Source organism: Lepidochelys kempii, chromosome 2 (assembly GCF_965140265.1).
Source record: "Lepidochelys kempii isolate rLepKem1 chromosome 2, rLepKem1.hap2, whole genome shotgun sequence".
NCBI classification, from domain to species: Eukaryota; Metazoa; Chordata; order Testudines; family Cheloniidae; genus Lepidochelys; species Lepidochelys kempii.
Genome location: NC_133257.1, coordinates 89352961 through 89368687, shown reverse-complemented (window position 1 = coordinate 89368687; position 15727 = coordinate 89352961). Strand labels below are relative to the sequence as shown.

The 15727-nt window shown below is 43.3% G+C and overlaps 1 protein-coding gene across 13 annotated transcripts in view; it reads left to right on the top strand.

The window, feature by feature from the left end:
• The window catches only part of PPP4R1 (protein phosphatase 4 regulatory subunit 1), a 90129-nt gene that overhangs the window by 52743 nt on the left and 21659 nt on the right, over positions 1-15727 (top strand). For 12 of the 13 annotated variants that reach the window (XR_012157257.1, XM_073331591.1, XM_073331581.1 and 9 more), the window contains 3 exons: positions 2831-2938; positions 4493-4558; positions 15456-15614. Coding sequence is in view for 12 of the 13 variants with exons in the window: in XM_073331591.1 (XP_073187692.1) it covers positions 2831-2938; positions 4493-4558; positions 15456-15614 (333 nt within the window). In the remaining variant the exon portion in view is untranslated. The remainder of the gene's footprint in view (positions 1-2830; positions 2939-4492; positions 4559-15455; positions 15615-15727) is intronic. The other variant, XM_073331582.1, reaches the window with a different exon arrangement.

Genomic DNA, 15727 nt, shown 5'->3' with positions numbered 1-15727 from the left:
TTTTGTACTTTTGGATAATCTAAGCACTATACCAAGATGTACAGATACTCTTTTTCCTTAACCTGTGTATTATATAATTTTTAACATTAGCTTTAATAAAGGTACTTGGGTATTTCTAAGGCACTTACCATTGTGGTGCCTCAGAGAGAAATGGCTGTCAGTAAATTAATTCTTAGCATTCTTTGCACTGTATTGCACCTAATCAGGGTCATGTTTGAAATAAATTACTTGTACATTCCATAAAAGAAGAGAGACCCAACTGGACAAGAAACTCAGGAGATTAATTGTATTACCTGATAAAGTGTTTTCTGTTTTGGGAGCCTCCTTTTATGGCCATTGGCAGTTGATTGTTTCTGTACTGTGTTCCTTTCTTTAGTAGAGAATTCTTGGTACATGAATTGTGTTGACCTTTACTTTGTGGGCTTGTTCTCCCTTTTATCACCACCAGCATCTCTGAATATAATGCTCATTCAGACAGGCTTGAATTAATTTTATCAGATGGAATTTAGAGTAATGAATGGACTAAGTTCAGCAACTCAGTGGTTTAAACTGGTACAAATTTATTAAACAGTCCTCATAGATTATACATGTTTTTGAAGAATAAAAATTAATCATTTAACTAAACCATTTAATGAGTTAATTTATAATAGTATAATGACAAATGTCGTGAAAATCCTCACCTTCTGCCAAATGCATTGTTTACCACTCTATTCATTCTAGATTTTCATTTTACACTATAAGACCATAAGAACGGCCATACTGGGTCAGACCAAAGGTCCACCTAGCCCAGTATCCCATCTTCCGACAGTGGCCCAAGTGCCCCAGAGGATATGAACAAAACAGGTAATCATCAAGTGATCCATCCCCTGTCGCCCATTCCCAGCTTCTGGCAAACAGAGGCTAGGGACACCATCCCTGCCCATCCTGGCTATTAGCCATTAATGGAGTTATCCTCCATGAACTTATCCAGTTCTTTTTTTGAGCCCTGTTATAGTCTTGGCCTTCACAAAATCCTCTGGTAAAGAGTTCCACAGACTGACTGTGCGTTGTGTGAAAAAATACTTCCTTTTATTTGTTTTAAACCTGCTGTCTATTAATTTAATTTGGTGACCCCCTACTTCTTATGTTATGAGAAGGAGTAAATAACACTTATTTACTTTCTCCACACCAGTCATGATTTTATAGACTTCAGTCATATCCCCCCCAGTCGTCTCTTTTCCAAACTGAAAAGTCCCTGTCTTATTAATCTCTCCTCATATGGCAGTTGTTCCATACCTCTTATTTTTTTTTTGTCCTTTTCTGAATCTTTTCCAAGTCCAACATATTTTTTTGAGATGTGGCAACCACATCTGCATGCCGTATTCAAGATGTGGGCATACCATGGATTTATATAGGGGCAATATGATATTTTCTGTCTTATTATCTATTCCTTTCTTAGTGATGCCCAACATTCTGTTCACTTTTTTTGACTGCCGCTGCACATTGGGTGGATGTTTTCAGAGAACTATCTACAATGACTCCAAGATCTCTTTCTTGAGTGGTAACAGCTGATTTAGACCCCATTATTTTATTTGTGTAGTTGGGATTGTTTTCCAATGTGCATTACTTTGCATTTATCAACACTGAATTTCATCTGCCATTTTGTGGCCCAGTCACCCAGTTTTGAAAGATCCTCTTGTAGCTCTTCATAGCCTGCCTGGGACTATGTAAATCACTTTGAAACAAAAACACTTAATATTTATTAAATATTATTATTTATTTTATTTAAAATTGTGGCTTGTGCCAAAAGACAACAACCACGTTGGATCCTAATGTATTAGGCACCATACAAATATACAATAAATGACAGTACCTTCCTCAAAGAGTCTAAAAGTAAACATACGTGAGGTGGAATAAAATTTACAACTGAGTTGCTTCACACTGTCCATTTTCATTGTTATGAAGGTATGGAAGCTTTGATGATGCTTGAGATGAGTTTCTTTAGATTAACAAAGTATACTTGAAAATTATCGGAAGTTGATTTTGAAGGATAGTTTATTTCATCAAAAGTGATCTCACGGCTTATCACAGTGTTATGTTCAGTTACCTCCATTTTTTTCTTAACAAAACCTTGGTAAAAATTAGAATGAAAAACAATTAGAAGGAGAAATTGTCACTTTTTTTGGCCTAATTGCTCCATGACCCAGTTTTTTCAGTAACTTACACATAGGGCATCACAAATGAGCAATAAAGAGAATTTTAGAAATCTCTGTAAATATGGAATATTTTGAGGGTTGTGGGAATCATTTTATTATACTAAACTTTATATTAAAGAACAAGAAATCAAGCACGTTTGGTTTAAAATGTCAGAAAATTGCTTTTAAGTGTTGAAGTGCTTTAATAAGTGGAGGTGAGAAATGAAGTCCCTCATTTGACTGTTTTAAGACTAATCCATTTGCTATTTCTGTACTGTTCAATACACAGTATTGTGAGATAGCTGCATTAATATTAAGAGTTCATTCCTACCAACTTTCCAGAATGCCTTGTAGTCACTTGTTTCCATAACTTAACTTCTGATTTTGTTGCTTTATATTGGGAAGAACAGTTTTTCGCATACCCTATTGCAGTTTGACACAGGGAAAGAAAATAATCAACTGAGCTGCCTACATAATGCACACACTTTTCAAAATGAGATTTACAAGTATCAGAAAAATTCAGGATCATGTGCATCAGGATTTAGCTTGACTGTAGTTACAACTTTAATAATACAAAAAGGTCATTATTTAATGCTTGTGAAACTAGTTTATCTGTTGTATAGGCATTCCTAATCTGTGTTTTTCCTTCTCATTAGATAATGTGCAAAATGGCCTCCATGGTGGGGAAAGACATCACAGAGAGACTCATTCTTCCTAGGTTTTGTGAGATGTGCTGTGATTGCAGAATGTTTCATGTTCGTAAGGTATGAATTTTTCCCTGTCTGGTTTGGTTCTGCTGTTGCCTTTAGATTTAAAGGCACATAGTCAACCTAAAAACCACATTTGTCTGAAATTATTTTTATCTTCTGTTGTTACCTGAAATACCGAAGATAACTATAAATGAAAGATACAGGACCCCACATATTCTGTGATTGAGCAGCTGTGGAAATTGCTGCAGAACTGTATTCTAGAATCTTGGCTTTTATTTAAAAATGAAACTTTGCTTCTAGCCCTTATGGGTGTGGAGATAACCTTGAAAACATGAATCAAGTGTAAACTGAATGAAATGATTTAAAGGCACATAGTCAACCTAAAAACCACATTTGTCTGAAATTATTTTTATCTTCTGTTGTTACCTGAAATACCGAAGATAACTATAAATGAAAGATACAGGACCCCACATATTCTGTGATTGAGCAGCTGTGGAAATTGCTGCAGAACTGTATTCTAGAATCTTGGCTTTTATTTAAAAATGAAACTTTGCTTCTAGCCCTTATGGGTGTGGAGATAACCTTGAAAACATGAATCAAGTGTAAACTGAATGAAATGATTTAAAGGCACATAGTCAACCTAAAAACCACATTTGTCTGAAATTATTTTTATCTTCTGTTGTTACCTGAAATACCGAAGATAACTATAAATGAAAGATACAGGACCCCACATATTCTGTGATTGAGCAGCTGTGGAAATTGCTGCAGAACTGTATTCTAGAATCTTGGCTTTTATTTAAAAATGAAACTTTGCTTCTAGCCCTTATGGGTGTGGAGATAACCTTGAAAACATGAATCAAGTGTAAACTGATGTTTCGCTTGCCTGATCCACAGCTCTCTGGGAGGGAAGGAAGGGTGTATCAAGGCAGAGCTGGCACTGGGCATAAGCAGACCAAGCAATTGCTTAGGGCCCTGAGCAGCTCAAAGAGGCCCCCTAGTCACTTTTTTATTATAAGAACTTGCTTGTTTTGGGGGGGGGGTGTGCGCACGCACGGGAAATATTGCTGCTTAGGGCCCCTGTTGGGCTAGCACTGGCTTAATGTCAGGGTATTAAAATAAATTAATGCTTCCATGGAATTCAGACATTGCAGCTATGTAATTTGGTTCCATTTTGTACCAAAGAGTACCTGATACTACAGAAGAAGATATTTTTCTCTAATTTTTTTTTTTTTTTTTAGTTTTACTGTGTGTATTTGATAACATTTTGTGTATAAGTTTCACTTTCTCCTTTGTATCTAGTTAGTGTCCCACATTCTTTGTAGGGTTCTTTCATATGGAAGAAGGGGAGATAAAACTTTTTTAAAAAATAATAAATTGTGATTTTTAAAACCACACAAATTGGCAGGTGTAAGGTGTAGTACCTGAAACTACTAGTAATCGTTTTTTGAAACTGACTTGATTTCAGGTTGACGTTATCATGGGGAGTATATTAAAATTGTGGTTGTGCTGGCTGTTACAATACCTTTGCAGATGATGAAACATTGCAATGATCATAAATCAGTTATTTTTAATTAATGTAATTTACTTATCTCTAATTTTTGTCTGCAGGTATGTGCAGCCAATTTTGGAGATATCTGCAGTGTGGTTGGGCAGCAAGCCACTGAAGAAATGCTTGTAAGTCTTTTGTACAGAAGTCAGGTTGTTGAGGTATGGCTGTAGGTGTACATATATTCTCCTCACCCTCTCAACACCTGGCTTACAAATAAACTACCTAAGAGAACTCAAAAGTGGGGAAATGACTAAGTTAAGTTTGCACGTGCACCTGAACTCTGTCCTTTTAAAGAGTGTATTGCAATACATTTACACCATTACATAACATTATTTATGCAGAACCGTTGCCTCTTTCATCACTCATTTTCTGAACATTTTGTATTTAAATGATTTTCATCAGTTCCGTCTGAAGTACATGGTGCTACAGAATTTTTTTTTTTTTCACCCCTGCAACCTCGGATACATGTGTAAGATATGGAGTTGTTTGAAAAATAATATGTGATCATGAAATGATCAAATTCTGTTAGGCCTGTGCATATGGGTGTAGAGTTGAGGTTGCCTGCATATCCTCAGCTTGGGCTTTTCCTGAATTTTGAGTGCTAGCACAGCTTGCATGTACATTTAATATAGTTTTTAGTAAGGTTTTTTAAAAAAAAATAAATAAAAATGGAGAGAGAAGGTGGTGGGACAAGAAAGGATCTTACGCTGCAGGACTGCGAGCTCTTCTAGCTTTTAAAAAATTGGCAATAGAATCATAGAAATGTAGGGTTGGAAGGGACCTCGAGAAGTCATCAAGTCCAACCCCCTGCACCGAGTCAGAACCAAGTAAATTGAAACCATTCCTGACAGGTGTTGGTCCAACCAGTTCTTAAAAACCTCCATTGATGGGGATTCCACAACCACCCCTTGGAAGCTTATTCCAGAGCTTAACCATGCTTGTAGTTAGAAAGTTTTTCCTAATATCTAATCTAAATCTCCGTTGCTACAGATTAAGCCCATTACTTCTTGTCCTACCTTCAGTAGACGTGGAGAACAGTTGATCACGTTCTCTTTATAACAGTCCATAACATATTTAAATAGCATGTGTGCATCTCACAATCTGAAACTAGTAGGGTAGACACCATCGGGTTACCTTGTCTCCTCTAAGAGGCTGATAGGAATGTAGAGTGGGGCTCCATCTTGAGCACTTTTACGAATTGTGAAGGAGCTCTATTTAGCCCCTTGGTAATTTGTGCTATCTGCTTACGTTTTTCATGATACAATTCAGATTTTGTTCCCAACTATTTCAGCTGCTGAGCTTTAAAAAAGAAAAGTCAGGAATCTCTTTTCATGATGGAAGGAGTGTTTGTTTTCCACTCTTCTGGTACTTCAAAAACAGTTGAATGACTTCTGTTGAAATTTTATTTTTTTACAAACCACTTTTTAGTCAGAAAGTCTGGAAAATTTCAACACAAAAGGAGACTGCTTGAGCAACTGAAAATAGGGTTGTGATGAAAACTGTAGTGCTATCTTGATAGAAGTCACTGCTGGTCTTGCTGCAATACCACAGACAGTGATAATCATGTGATGAACTTTATGCTGTGATTGCCTCATCTGCACCTTGCCCACTAATCCATTTCTGCTGGGATTACTTCAAAAATTCCAAAGATCTAAGAAAGTTCAGTCATCAGTTTTTATAAAACCAGTTTCCATAAAACTATTTTGTCTTTGAGTAGTGTCCCTCTGGGTGCTCCACTTCCGGTTGATCAGAGATTTTTCAGTAGCAGTGCCCATTCGGCCCGTGTACACGTTCCGGACAACCTCGTACCCCATACTGAGGGTATGTAGAGCTGTTCAAGTGAACCGCCCACAGTGCCTTCCCAACCACACAAGGGCTCGATTTGGCATGTTTGTTGTGCCTGTTTCAGCTTTGCTGTAGCTTAGCCTTGAGTTCTTAGTTCTAGGTTTAGTTTAGTTAGTTCCCTTATTTATTTTGTAATCACACCTTTTTAGTTAGTTTGGGGTTTTCCTGTTTAATACCGCCTTTTTCTCCCTTTTTCCTTTTGAGGGATTTGCCTTGTGGGGTCATCACTGACCTGGTATGCCAGGGTTCCTGTGCCTGCCGGGAGTCTATCCCAGTTAGCAAAGGACATTCCTGGGGTAAATGCTGTCTAGGAGACGCATGCCTTCCAGACAAGCGCAAGATCTGCTCAGCTTTTAAAAGCAGATCTCGAAAAAACCACAAGATTAAACTTTGGCTCCTCATGCTGGAATTCTCCCGAAAACCTGCCTCGGATCCGGGTTCAGACACCCCACATACATCAGCCTCCAAGTGAGCACAGTGCCCCTTCAACCTCCATGCCCTGCTTGTCTAGGTCTTTGCAAGATAAGAACACAGAGGATACCAGTAAAGCTCCTAAGAAGAGGAGTTCTGGCTCTCCTCACAGAGAGCCTACATTTAAAAAAAAAAAAAAGCCTCTGTCACTGTCAAGATTGACCATTTTGGAGACTTCATGTCCCATGCTGAGGCGCCAGTCTTCCACAGTATCTGGAGTTCATTGAAGACCTCAAGCTCCTTAAAGACCTTCTGTAGCAAGCATACCTTGGTACCAGAGTCATCTGCCGTAGCGTCCCAAAGAAGCAGTTCCAGCCGCCCCTGCCCCAAGGCCTTGGCAGCCTCATCAGGGGTCTGGAAAGAGACACAAGTTTAAATCATTGCTGCCATTCCTTCTTCTGTGCAGCCCAGTTCAGCAAAGCATCCTGTAGGGCAGAAGTGCTCATTTTGAAGGTGCATGCAAGAGCGATGCCCAAGTCAATTCCCTGGATCCACCTTGTTCCTTCCTCGACCAACTTCATTCCTATCATTCAGCCTGGTCGCGGGTCACCTAGGACTGCTGGGTGCTGGACATAGTATCTCAGGGGCTAGACCCTGCCGTTCCCTCCCATCCCCTCTCTTTCCCATCCCTCTTCTGGGACCCTTTCCACCAGCAACTCCTCGTTTAAGAGATCGAGAATCTCCTGCGCCTGGGGGCGGTGGAGGAGGTCCCTTGAGACATGAAAGGAAAGGGGTTCTATTCCCAGTACTTCCTAATTCCGAAAGCAAAAGGGGGTCTCAGACCCATTCTGGACCTGCATTGCCTCAACACGTCTCTCAGTTTTGAATGATCTCTCTGGCCTCCATCATCCCCTGCCTGGAACTGGGAGACTGGTACGCCACCCTCAATTTAAAGGATGCTTATTTCCATATTCCAAGGTCAGACATTCCCTCCGTTTCATAGTGGGCAGACGTCACTTTCAATTCACGGCGCTGCCCTTTGGCCTCTCATTGGCCCCACAGGTGTTCACAAAATGTATGGTGCCAGTGGTTGCTTAGCTGAGATGTCAAGGGGTCCAGGTCTTCCCGTATTTTGACAACTGGCTTATCAAGGGCCGGTCTCGGGAACTTGTGCAGAGGAGCCTCGATCTGATGCTTTCCACCTACCGCGAAGTGGGTCTGTTAATAATAGGGGCATGGCTCGACTCCACGCAAGCCAGAGCCTTCCTTCCAGCAGCATGTTTTCAGGCCATGTCAGACCTGATCTCCCATATGAAGAACCACCCGCTCACCACGGCTGTCACCTGCGTGCAGTTGTTGGGCTACATGGCCGCATGCACATAAGTGGTCAGTCATGCCAGGCTCCATCTCCGGCTGCGGCAAGAACCCTGGGTAGGTAGTTGAACCCTGGGTTGGTGTTGGAGGAAGGTGCCTTCACGGCCATGGCTCCATCACTGACCCTGGTCTCTGATGCTTTAGACCTGGGATGGGGAACCCACCTGGGCGAGCTCAGTACCCAGTGCTGCTGGTTGTGGGACAATCTGGTCCTCCATATCAATGTTAGGGAGTTCAATGTGGTTTGCTTGGCTTATCAGGCTTTTTTGCCCCACCTGAAGGGCAAGGTGGTACAGGTCCTGGCAGACAATATGGCTACAGTGTATTACATCAACTGACACAGCGGAGCCGGTTCATTGGCCCTTTGCCAAGAAGCTCTCCGCCTTTGGGACTTTTGTGTGCGGCATGCCATTCATCTGGTAGCCGCTCACCTACCCAGGACCAGGAACATATTAACAGATCGCATCAGCAGTACCTTCTCATCTTGCCATGAGTGGTCGCTCCACCCAGAGGTGGTCAGTGTAATCTTCTGGAAGTGGGGGATTCCCTAGGTGGATCTGTTCGCATCCAGGCAGAACAGGAAATGCCACGTATTTTGTTCAATCTGGGGGATGGACAGGGGTTCCCTGTCAGATGCATTTCTCCTCCTGTGGTCGGGGGCTCTGATGTACACCTTCCCACCAATGCCGTTGATTCGCAGAGTCCTAGTGAAGATCAAACATGATAGGGCAAAGTTTATCCTAATAGCCTCGCCAGTACTGGTTCGGCATGCTATTGGATCTTTCGGTAGCTGCCCCACTGCAGCTACCCTCTGGCCAGATCTGCTGTCCCAGAGCCATGGCAGTCTTCTGCACCCAAACCTGGCGGCATTGCACTTGACAGCATGGCTACTGCATGGCTGAATGTGGACGAATGGGAATGCTCGGCCTGGGTTGGGTAGCAGAAAAACCGTCCATCAGAGCGACTGACTTGGCCAAGTGGAAAAGGTTCACGTGCTGGGCCTTGGAATGACATGCCTGGGCTGAGAAGGCCTCACTGCAGGAGACCCTGGATTATTTGCTGCACCTCAAACTCCAAGGTTTGTCTCTGTCATTGATCAAGGTCCTATTGGCCGCTATCTTGGCTCTCCACGCTGCATTCCAAAGCAGGTTGATCTTCGCTCACGACATGACGGGCCAGTTTTTGAAAGGTCTGGAGCGTCTCTACCTGCATGTCTGGGATCCTGTCCCTCCCTGGGACATCTCGTGTTGTCAAGGTTCCTGGGGTCTCCCTACGAGCTATTGGCTTCCTGCTCTCTCCTGCTTCTTTCTCGGATGGTTTTGTTCCTGGTTGCAATAACATCAGCCTGTATGGTGTTTGAGATCAGGAGGCTTACTTCAGAACCGCCCTACAAGGTCTCCTACAAGGATAAGGTGCAGCTGCACCCAGTGTTTCTGCCCAAGGTTGTTTCCTAGTTTCATACTGGCCAGGACATACACTTACCTGTCTTCTTTCCAAAGCCTCATACATCAGAGGAGGAACGCAGGCTGCACTTGCTGGATGTCAGAAGGGCGCTGGCCTTCTACGTAGATAGAACAAGGTTGTTCCGTAAGTCAACGCAGTTGTTCGTTGTGATGGCAGACAGAATGAAAGGTCGCCCAATGTCTGTGTGTAGTGGGGTGGTTACTCGCTCCTGCCCGGTGGGGTTTAAAAGCCAGCCCTGGCGGAGAGCCAGGGCTGAGGGCAAGAGAAGCTAGGCTGATTGGGGAAATGGCCACAGCTGGGCCATGGCCCAATCAGGCTGCAGCTGGGCCTATAAAGGGGCTGCTAGGCTGAAGCTTAGAGTCTCTCTGCGTTCAGAGAGGGAAGGGCCTGGCTGCAGGGACCGGAGGGAGTACCTAGAGTGGAGCAGGGCTGAGTGGGAAAGGCCAGGGGAGCAGGGGAGCTCCGACCTGGAAACCCCCAGGCTGCGAGGCCTAGATTTGGGCCTCTTAGGTTCTGGGGTTGCAAGGGGCAACCTATGGGTAGACAGAGGCAGCAGGTCCAAATCCCCTCGCCTGTGATGAGTAGCTGATACACTGCAGTCTGCCCTGTGGAGCAGGGCTAAGCGATAACTGGTAGTAGCCAAGACTGAGGCGAGGTGGAGGTAGTGGGTGGGAGTTCCCAAAGGGGGAGACCCTCAGGGATTGTTGGGGTTTACTGCCCAGGGGCAGCACCAGGTCCTGGGAGGGACTGGGGCCGGCGGTAAGGCAGATCATCAAGACGGCAGAGGGCGCTCCAGAGGCTGACGAGCTAATTCCCAAGGACAACCAGCAGGAGGCGCTGTTGGGTGAGTCCAGCTCTATTACACTGCACAAAGGATTTCGTCCTGGATCACGGCCTGCATCCGCTACTGCTATGAGCTGGCAGAAGTGCCTCCACCAGGAATCCTGACAGCACACTCGACAAGGGTGCAAGCGTTGTCATTGGCCTTCCTGGCGCAGGTGCCAATCCAGGAGATCTGTAGGGCCGCTGCCTGGTCTTCTGTCCACACGTTTACATCTCATTATGCACTTACCCAGCAAACTCGAGACGATGCTGGCTTTTGCAGAGCAGTGCTGCAATCGGCATGACCGTGAACTCCAAGTCCACCACCATGGACACTGCTTGTGAGTCATCTAGAATGGAATTGACATGAGCAAGCACTCAAAGAAGAAAAAACAGTTACCTACCTTTTCATAACTGTTGTTCTTTGAGATGTGTTGCTCATGTCCATTCCCATTACCCGCCTTCCTGCCCTTCTGTCGGAGTTGCCGGTAAGAAGGAACTGAGAGGGCGTAGGGCTGGCGGTGCCTGATACACCGACGCATGAGCGCAGCACTCAAGGGGGCACCACATCCAACCCTACGGATACTGCTAAGGCAAAAATCTCCGACGACCGCGCACGTGGGCGCGTGCACACCTAGAATGGAATGGACATGAGCATGGTTCAGATCTTGAAGAGCAACTGTTACGAAGAAGTAGGTAACCATTTTTTCTCTCTGAACATCGGGAACAGTTCCAGACTATTAGAGCAGAGGGTTAGTTCTTAGCAAGGATATCATTGTAAGCCTCCCTAGATGGAGCACACATGGCAGTTTGTTGCATCTCTGCTGCTATCGTCATCCATCAAGGATCTTGGCTGCAACTGTTGGGATTTCCTAGGGAGGTCCAAAGTACCAGAGAAGACCTTTCTTTTCGTGGATTGAAACTTTTCAGTGTATCCACTGGTGAATCCTTGCACACCTTGAAAGATTCCAGGGCCACACTCGGGTCTCTTGATATATGTAAACCTGCAAGTAAAAGAAAATTTAGTAGGTATGAAATGGCAGAGCGGTCCCATCCAGTCCAATTCTCTGGCTTTCATAGACCTGCCAAACCACTTGAAGGAGACCTTCCACCACAACCACTGCCACCACACAGGCCACCTCCTCATTGAAATGTCAATTTTGAGGGTTTGGTTGAGGGTCCAGAATGCCTCCACCTCAGGGATCTTCAGCTGTACTACACTACTCACCCTCTTCCCTTGGGAGACACTCTTTCCCATTTTTGAAGTGCATGGGAGAAAATTGCATTTGATAAATAAGTTTTGGAGGTTATAACATTTGGTTACTCCATCCATTTCATCCGCATCCTACCCCTCACCCCATCCACTCAGGGACTCTTCTCACAAACATTTGCTGAGATAGGAAATCATCTCCATTCTATCTAGTGGGGCCATAGACCCAGTTCTAGTTCAGCACAAATGGAAGGGATTTTATTCCAAGTAATGTAGTGGTTGGTTCAGAAAAGAACGGAGACCAAAATTATATTTCAGAGTTCTGAATACCTTCATGAAACACAGAAATTCAGGATGGTAACTCTCTCCGCTGTAATTCCATCATCAGGTTCTGGGAATTGGTTTGTGGCCCTCTACCTTCAGGATGCATACTTTCATGTCTCCATTCACTCCCTTGCAAGAGGTTTTTTCATTTCAGAGTTGGCTAGGATCACATCCAATATCAAGTGCTCCCCTTTGTACTGTCATCTGCTCCAAGATTTTTCTCCAAAGTCCTGGCGGTAGTAGCTGCTCGCTTTCATCTGTGGAGAATAATAGTCTTCCCCTACCTTGACGATTGGCTCTTCAAGGGCCAACCATATATTGAAGTCTTCTCTGCAGTACAGACAGCCGTGAGCCTATTCTACAATTTAGGATTTCAACTCAACATCAAAAAATCCATTTGACTCCAGTTCAATAGGTAAACTTCATAGGAGCTTCTCTGGATGCCCTAGCGTCCAGAGCTTACCTTCTTGCACACAAATTTATTACACTGACAAGCCTTGTTGTCAAGATACAAATAAGCCCCCAGTCAATGGCAAGAAATTGCCTTCAACTTGTTGGTGATATGGCAGCTTGTAATTTTGTAACACAACATGCCACAACAACTTCACTGGTTCCAGGGGTGGCTCAGAACAGTCTGTATCCCAGTCAAGCTGGTGCCTGTCCATCAGGCGCTAGACTTGCTCAGTAGGTGGAAGAACCCATTCAGAGTCTGTACTGGAGTTCCTTTCACCCACCCTCTTCTACTATCACCATAACTTTTAGATGCATCACTTGTGCAAAGGGACAAACACCTGGGTGGGGGGACACTGTCCAAGGCAGATAGTTGCCTCAAGAGTGTCTCCTACAGATAAACCTCCTAGAATTACAAGCAGTCTGGAACACCTGTATCCACTTTCTTTCCTTAATCAGGGGCCAGTCCATCAAAGTCATGACAGATAATATAATCTGTACATTCTATATAAATTGTCAGTGAGGGATGATTGTGCTGAAGCAATAAAGCTGTGGAACTGGTTTATAGCCAATCACACCCTCATTTCAGCCTCTTATCTTCCAGGCATTGCAAAACACCATGGCTGCTGATCTGAGCAGATGTTTCTTCCAAGATTACGTGTGAGAACTGGACTCTTGGATTCTCAGTTTTTTTCCAGGTTTCTGAAAGTAGACCTCTTTGCAACGCCTGCCAACAGAAAGTGCAAGAAAATTGTGCTTGAGAGGACTGGGTTATCAATCCTTGGGAACACCTTTCTCATTCCTTGCAGGAGAGGTATTCTCTATCTCTTCTAACATCGTTGATTCTGAGGGTGTTAAACAAGACAAAGATGGAGTCATTCTAATTTCACCAACTTGGCTGAGGCAGGTCTGGCACACTTACCTGATTTACTTTGCCTCCTGTCCAGCATTAAACTTCCAACCACTTCCCATCTGCTGTCTCAGAACGCTGGTTGGACTCTCCATTCCAACCTGGCCATCCTCTGACTCAACGCTTGATTCTCAGAGAGAGAGAGATTTCCTGTTTGACAGGTCCTATTGAACAGCAGAAAGATCTCTACTAGAGATAATTACTTTCAACAATGGAAGAAATTTTACCATTGGTGTATCCAGCAACTCTTGATCTCTTCATTCTTCTCTTTCCACTGTTCTTGATTACTGATCGGATTTAAAGAAGTCAGGTCTTTCTGATGAGTTCTATCAGAGTTCATTTGTCAGCTTTTGTAGCCTTTTAGTCCCCAGGGGTTTTCAGTCTTTGCTCATCCCACAACAGCAAGATTCATGAGGTGATTGCTTAAACTTTTTCCCCATATCAGAGAGCCTGTGTCCGTATGGGATTTGAACTTGATCCTTAATTGTCTTCTGAAACTTCCTTTTCAGCCACTAGCTGTGTTCTCTGCTGAACTTATCTATGAGAATGGCATATTAGTGGCCATCACTTTTGCTTGCAGAGTCAGAAAATTAGGCGTAATGATGGCTGATCCCTCTCCATCCCATCTTATTGTTTTTTTTTCAAGGATAAGGTACCAGTACGCCCACATTCTAAAATATCCCCCAATTTCCACATTAACTAAATTCTTGATCTTTCTGTGTTTTGTCCCAAAGCCACATTAGACTAGTGAAGAAGCTGCCTTGCATACCTTGGATGTTAGAAGGGAGTAGCCTTCTATTTGGACAGATCAGACCATTTAGAAAGTCTACAAGACTCTTTCAGTTGCAGACAGAACTAAAGGATTCACAATCTCCACCCAAAGATTTTCAAAGTGGGTTTCCAGTTGTGCTCCTGTTTGTTACCGGGCTGCTAATGTTCAGCCCCCTTTGAGAATAAAAGCCCATTCTACGAGATCCCAAACTAGTTCCATAGTACTATTAAAAATGTATCAATTGCTGAAATGTGCCATATGGCAACCTGGGTATCAGTGAACACTTTTTCCAAACACAATATCCTGATATATGCCTCTAGATCAGAAGCTGCTATTGGCACAATAGTCCTTTCTTTATTGTTGGATCCAGCTCCAAAGCTCTCTCCTCCTCCAAGGGATACTCTTGGATGCCTGAAGTGATACTACCGATAAGGACACTACTCGAAGAAGTAGTCATTACTCACATTGTGCAATAACCAGAGTTCTTTGAGAGGTGTCTCTCTAGTTGTGCTCCACTACCCACCCTCCTTCCCCTCTACTTCAGAGTTTTGTCTCGCAGGACCTTGTGGTAGAGAAGGAACTGAGAGTGGTTTGCTCATGCAGCTCCATATATCCTTAGTATAGGGCATGAGGGTGTCTGGAGTGTATTTGCAGGCCAAACGGGCAGTATTACTGAAAATCTCTGATCAAAGGCACAGGTGCCGCAGAAGTGGAGCACCCATAGGGGAACGCATCTCCAAGATCTCCAGTTACTGCATGAGGTGAGTAACCTCTCCTTTCCTTGCACCAAATGTGGAATTTTTCACCAAAGAACCAGAATGGGCAGTGTTCTGTTGATAGGCAGTGACAGGTTTAAAGTCTGATGTTCACAACCTATAAGAGCTAGCAATGGGAGTTTTATATCATTATAAAGGAGAGATTCTCCGTTTTCTGAAGAAGCTCATCATTTGCTTTTAATTGGGAATCTTCTCTTTCCAATGGCTATAGTAATCTTAAATGTTTTCTGACAATAGTAGGTAAAGTTGTCAGACACAAGTGTGATTGTGTCCCTTTAATATTACCTTTTTCAAAAGGAATTACATAGTGAAGAGTTTGTCTTTTGAAATGCTTTTTTAGTTTATGGACAGAGTTATTTGTATATAGGAGAAAGACAGTGGTAAGAGAGAATTAAAGGAAATACTTAGCCGTCAAAAAGAGTGTTTTGTATCCAGGTGCGAACTTTGATGTCCATCCTTCAGATGTAATTTGAGGGGATCTAATTAAGAGGATAGTAGAAATGGCATGCCCTTTTGCTTTGCAAAACCTATATAAACAGATCCTGTTGTGAGCAGCAGGACAAAGAATCTTAACAAGGGAAGTAGTGAAGTAAAGGAGCATAAATCGGAACAAGTAACCCCTATTAAAGCTTGCATAAATGTTTATTTACTGTGTTTTATATAGCTACCAAGGTTTTTCCAGCTCTGTTCTGATAATGTTTGGGGAGTTCGGAAGGCTTGTGCAGAATGCTTCATGGCAGTTTCATGTGCAACATCCCAGGAGGTCCGGCGGACAAAACTGTCAACGCTTTTTATCAATCTGATCAGTGACCCGTCACGATGGGTAAGAGTTTTGTTTTATTTATCAAATAACTATTTTTCTGTTCGCTTTTTCTTTGATACCCCATGTTAATTTTTTAGAGATAAGTATCTTCTTCATGTGCATGATTTTGTCAA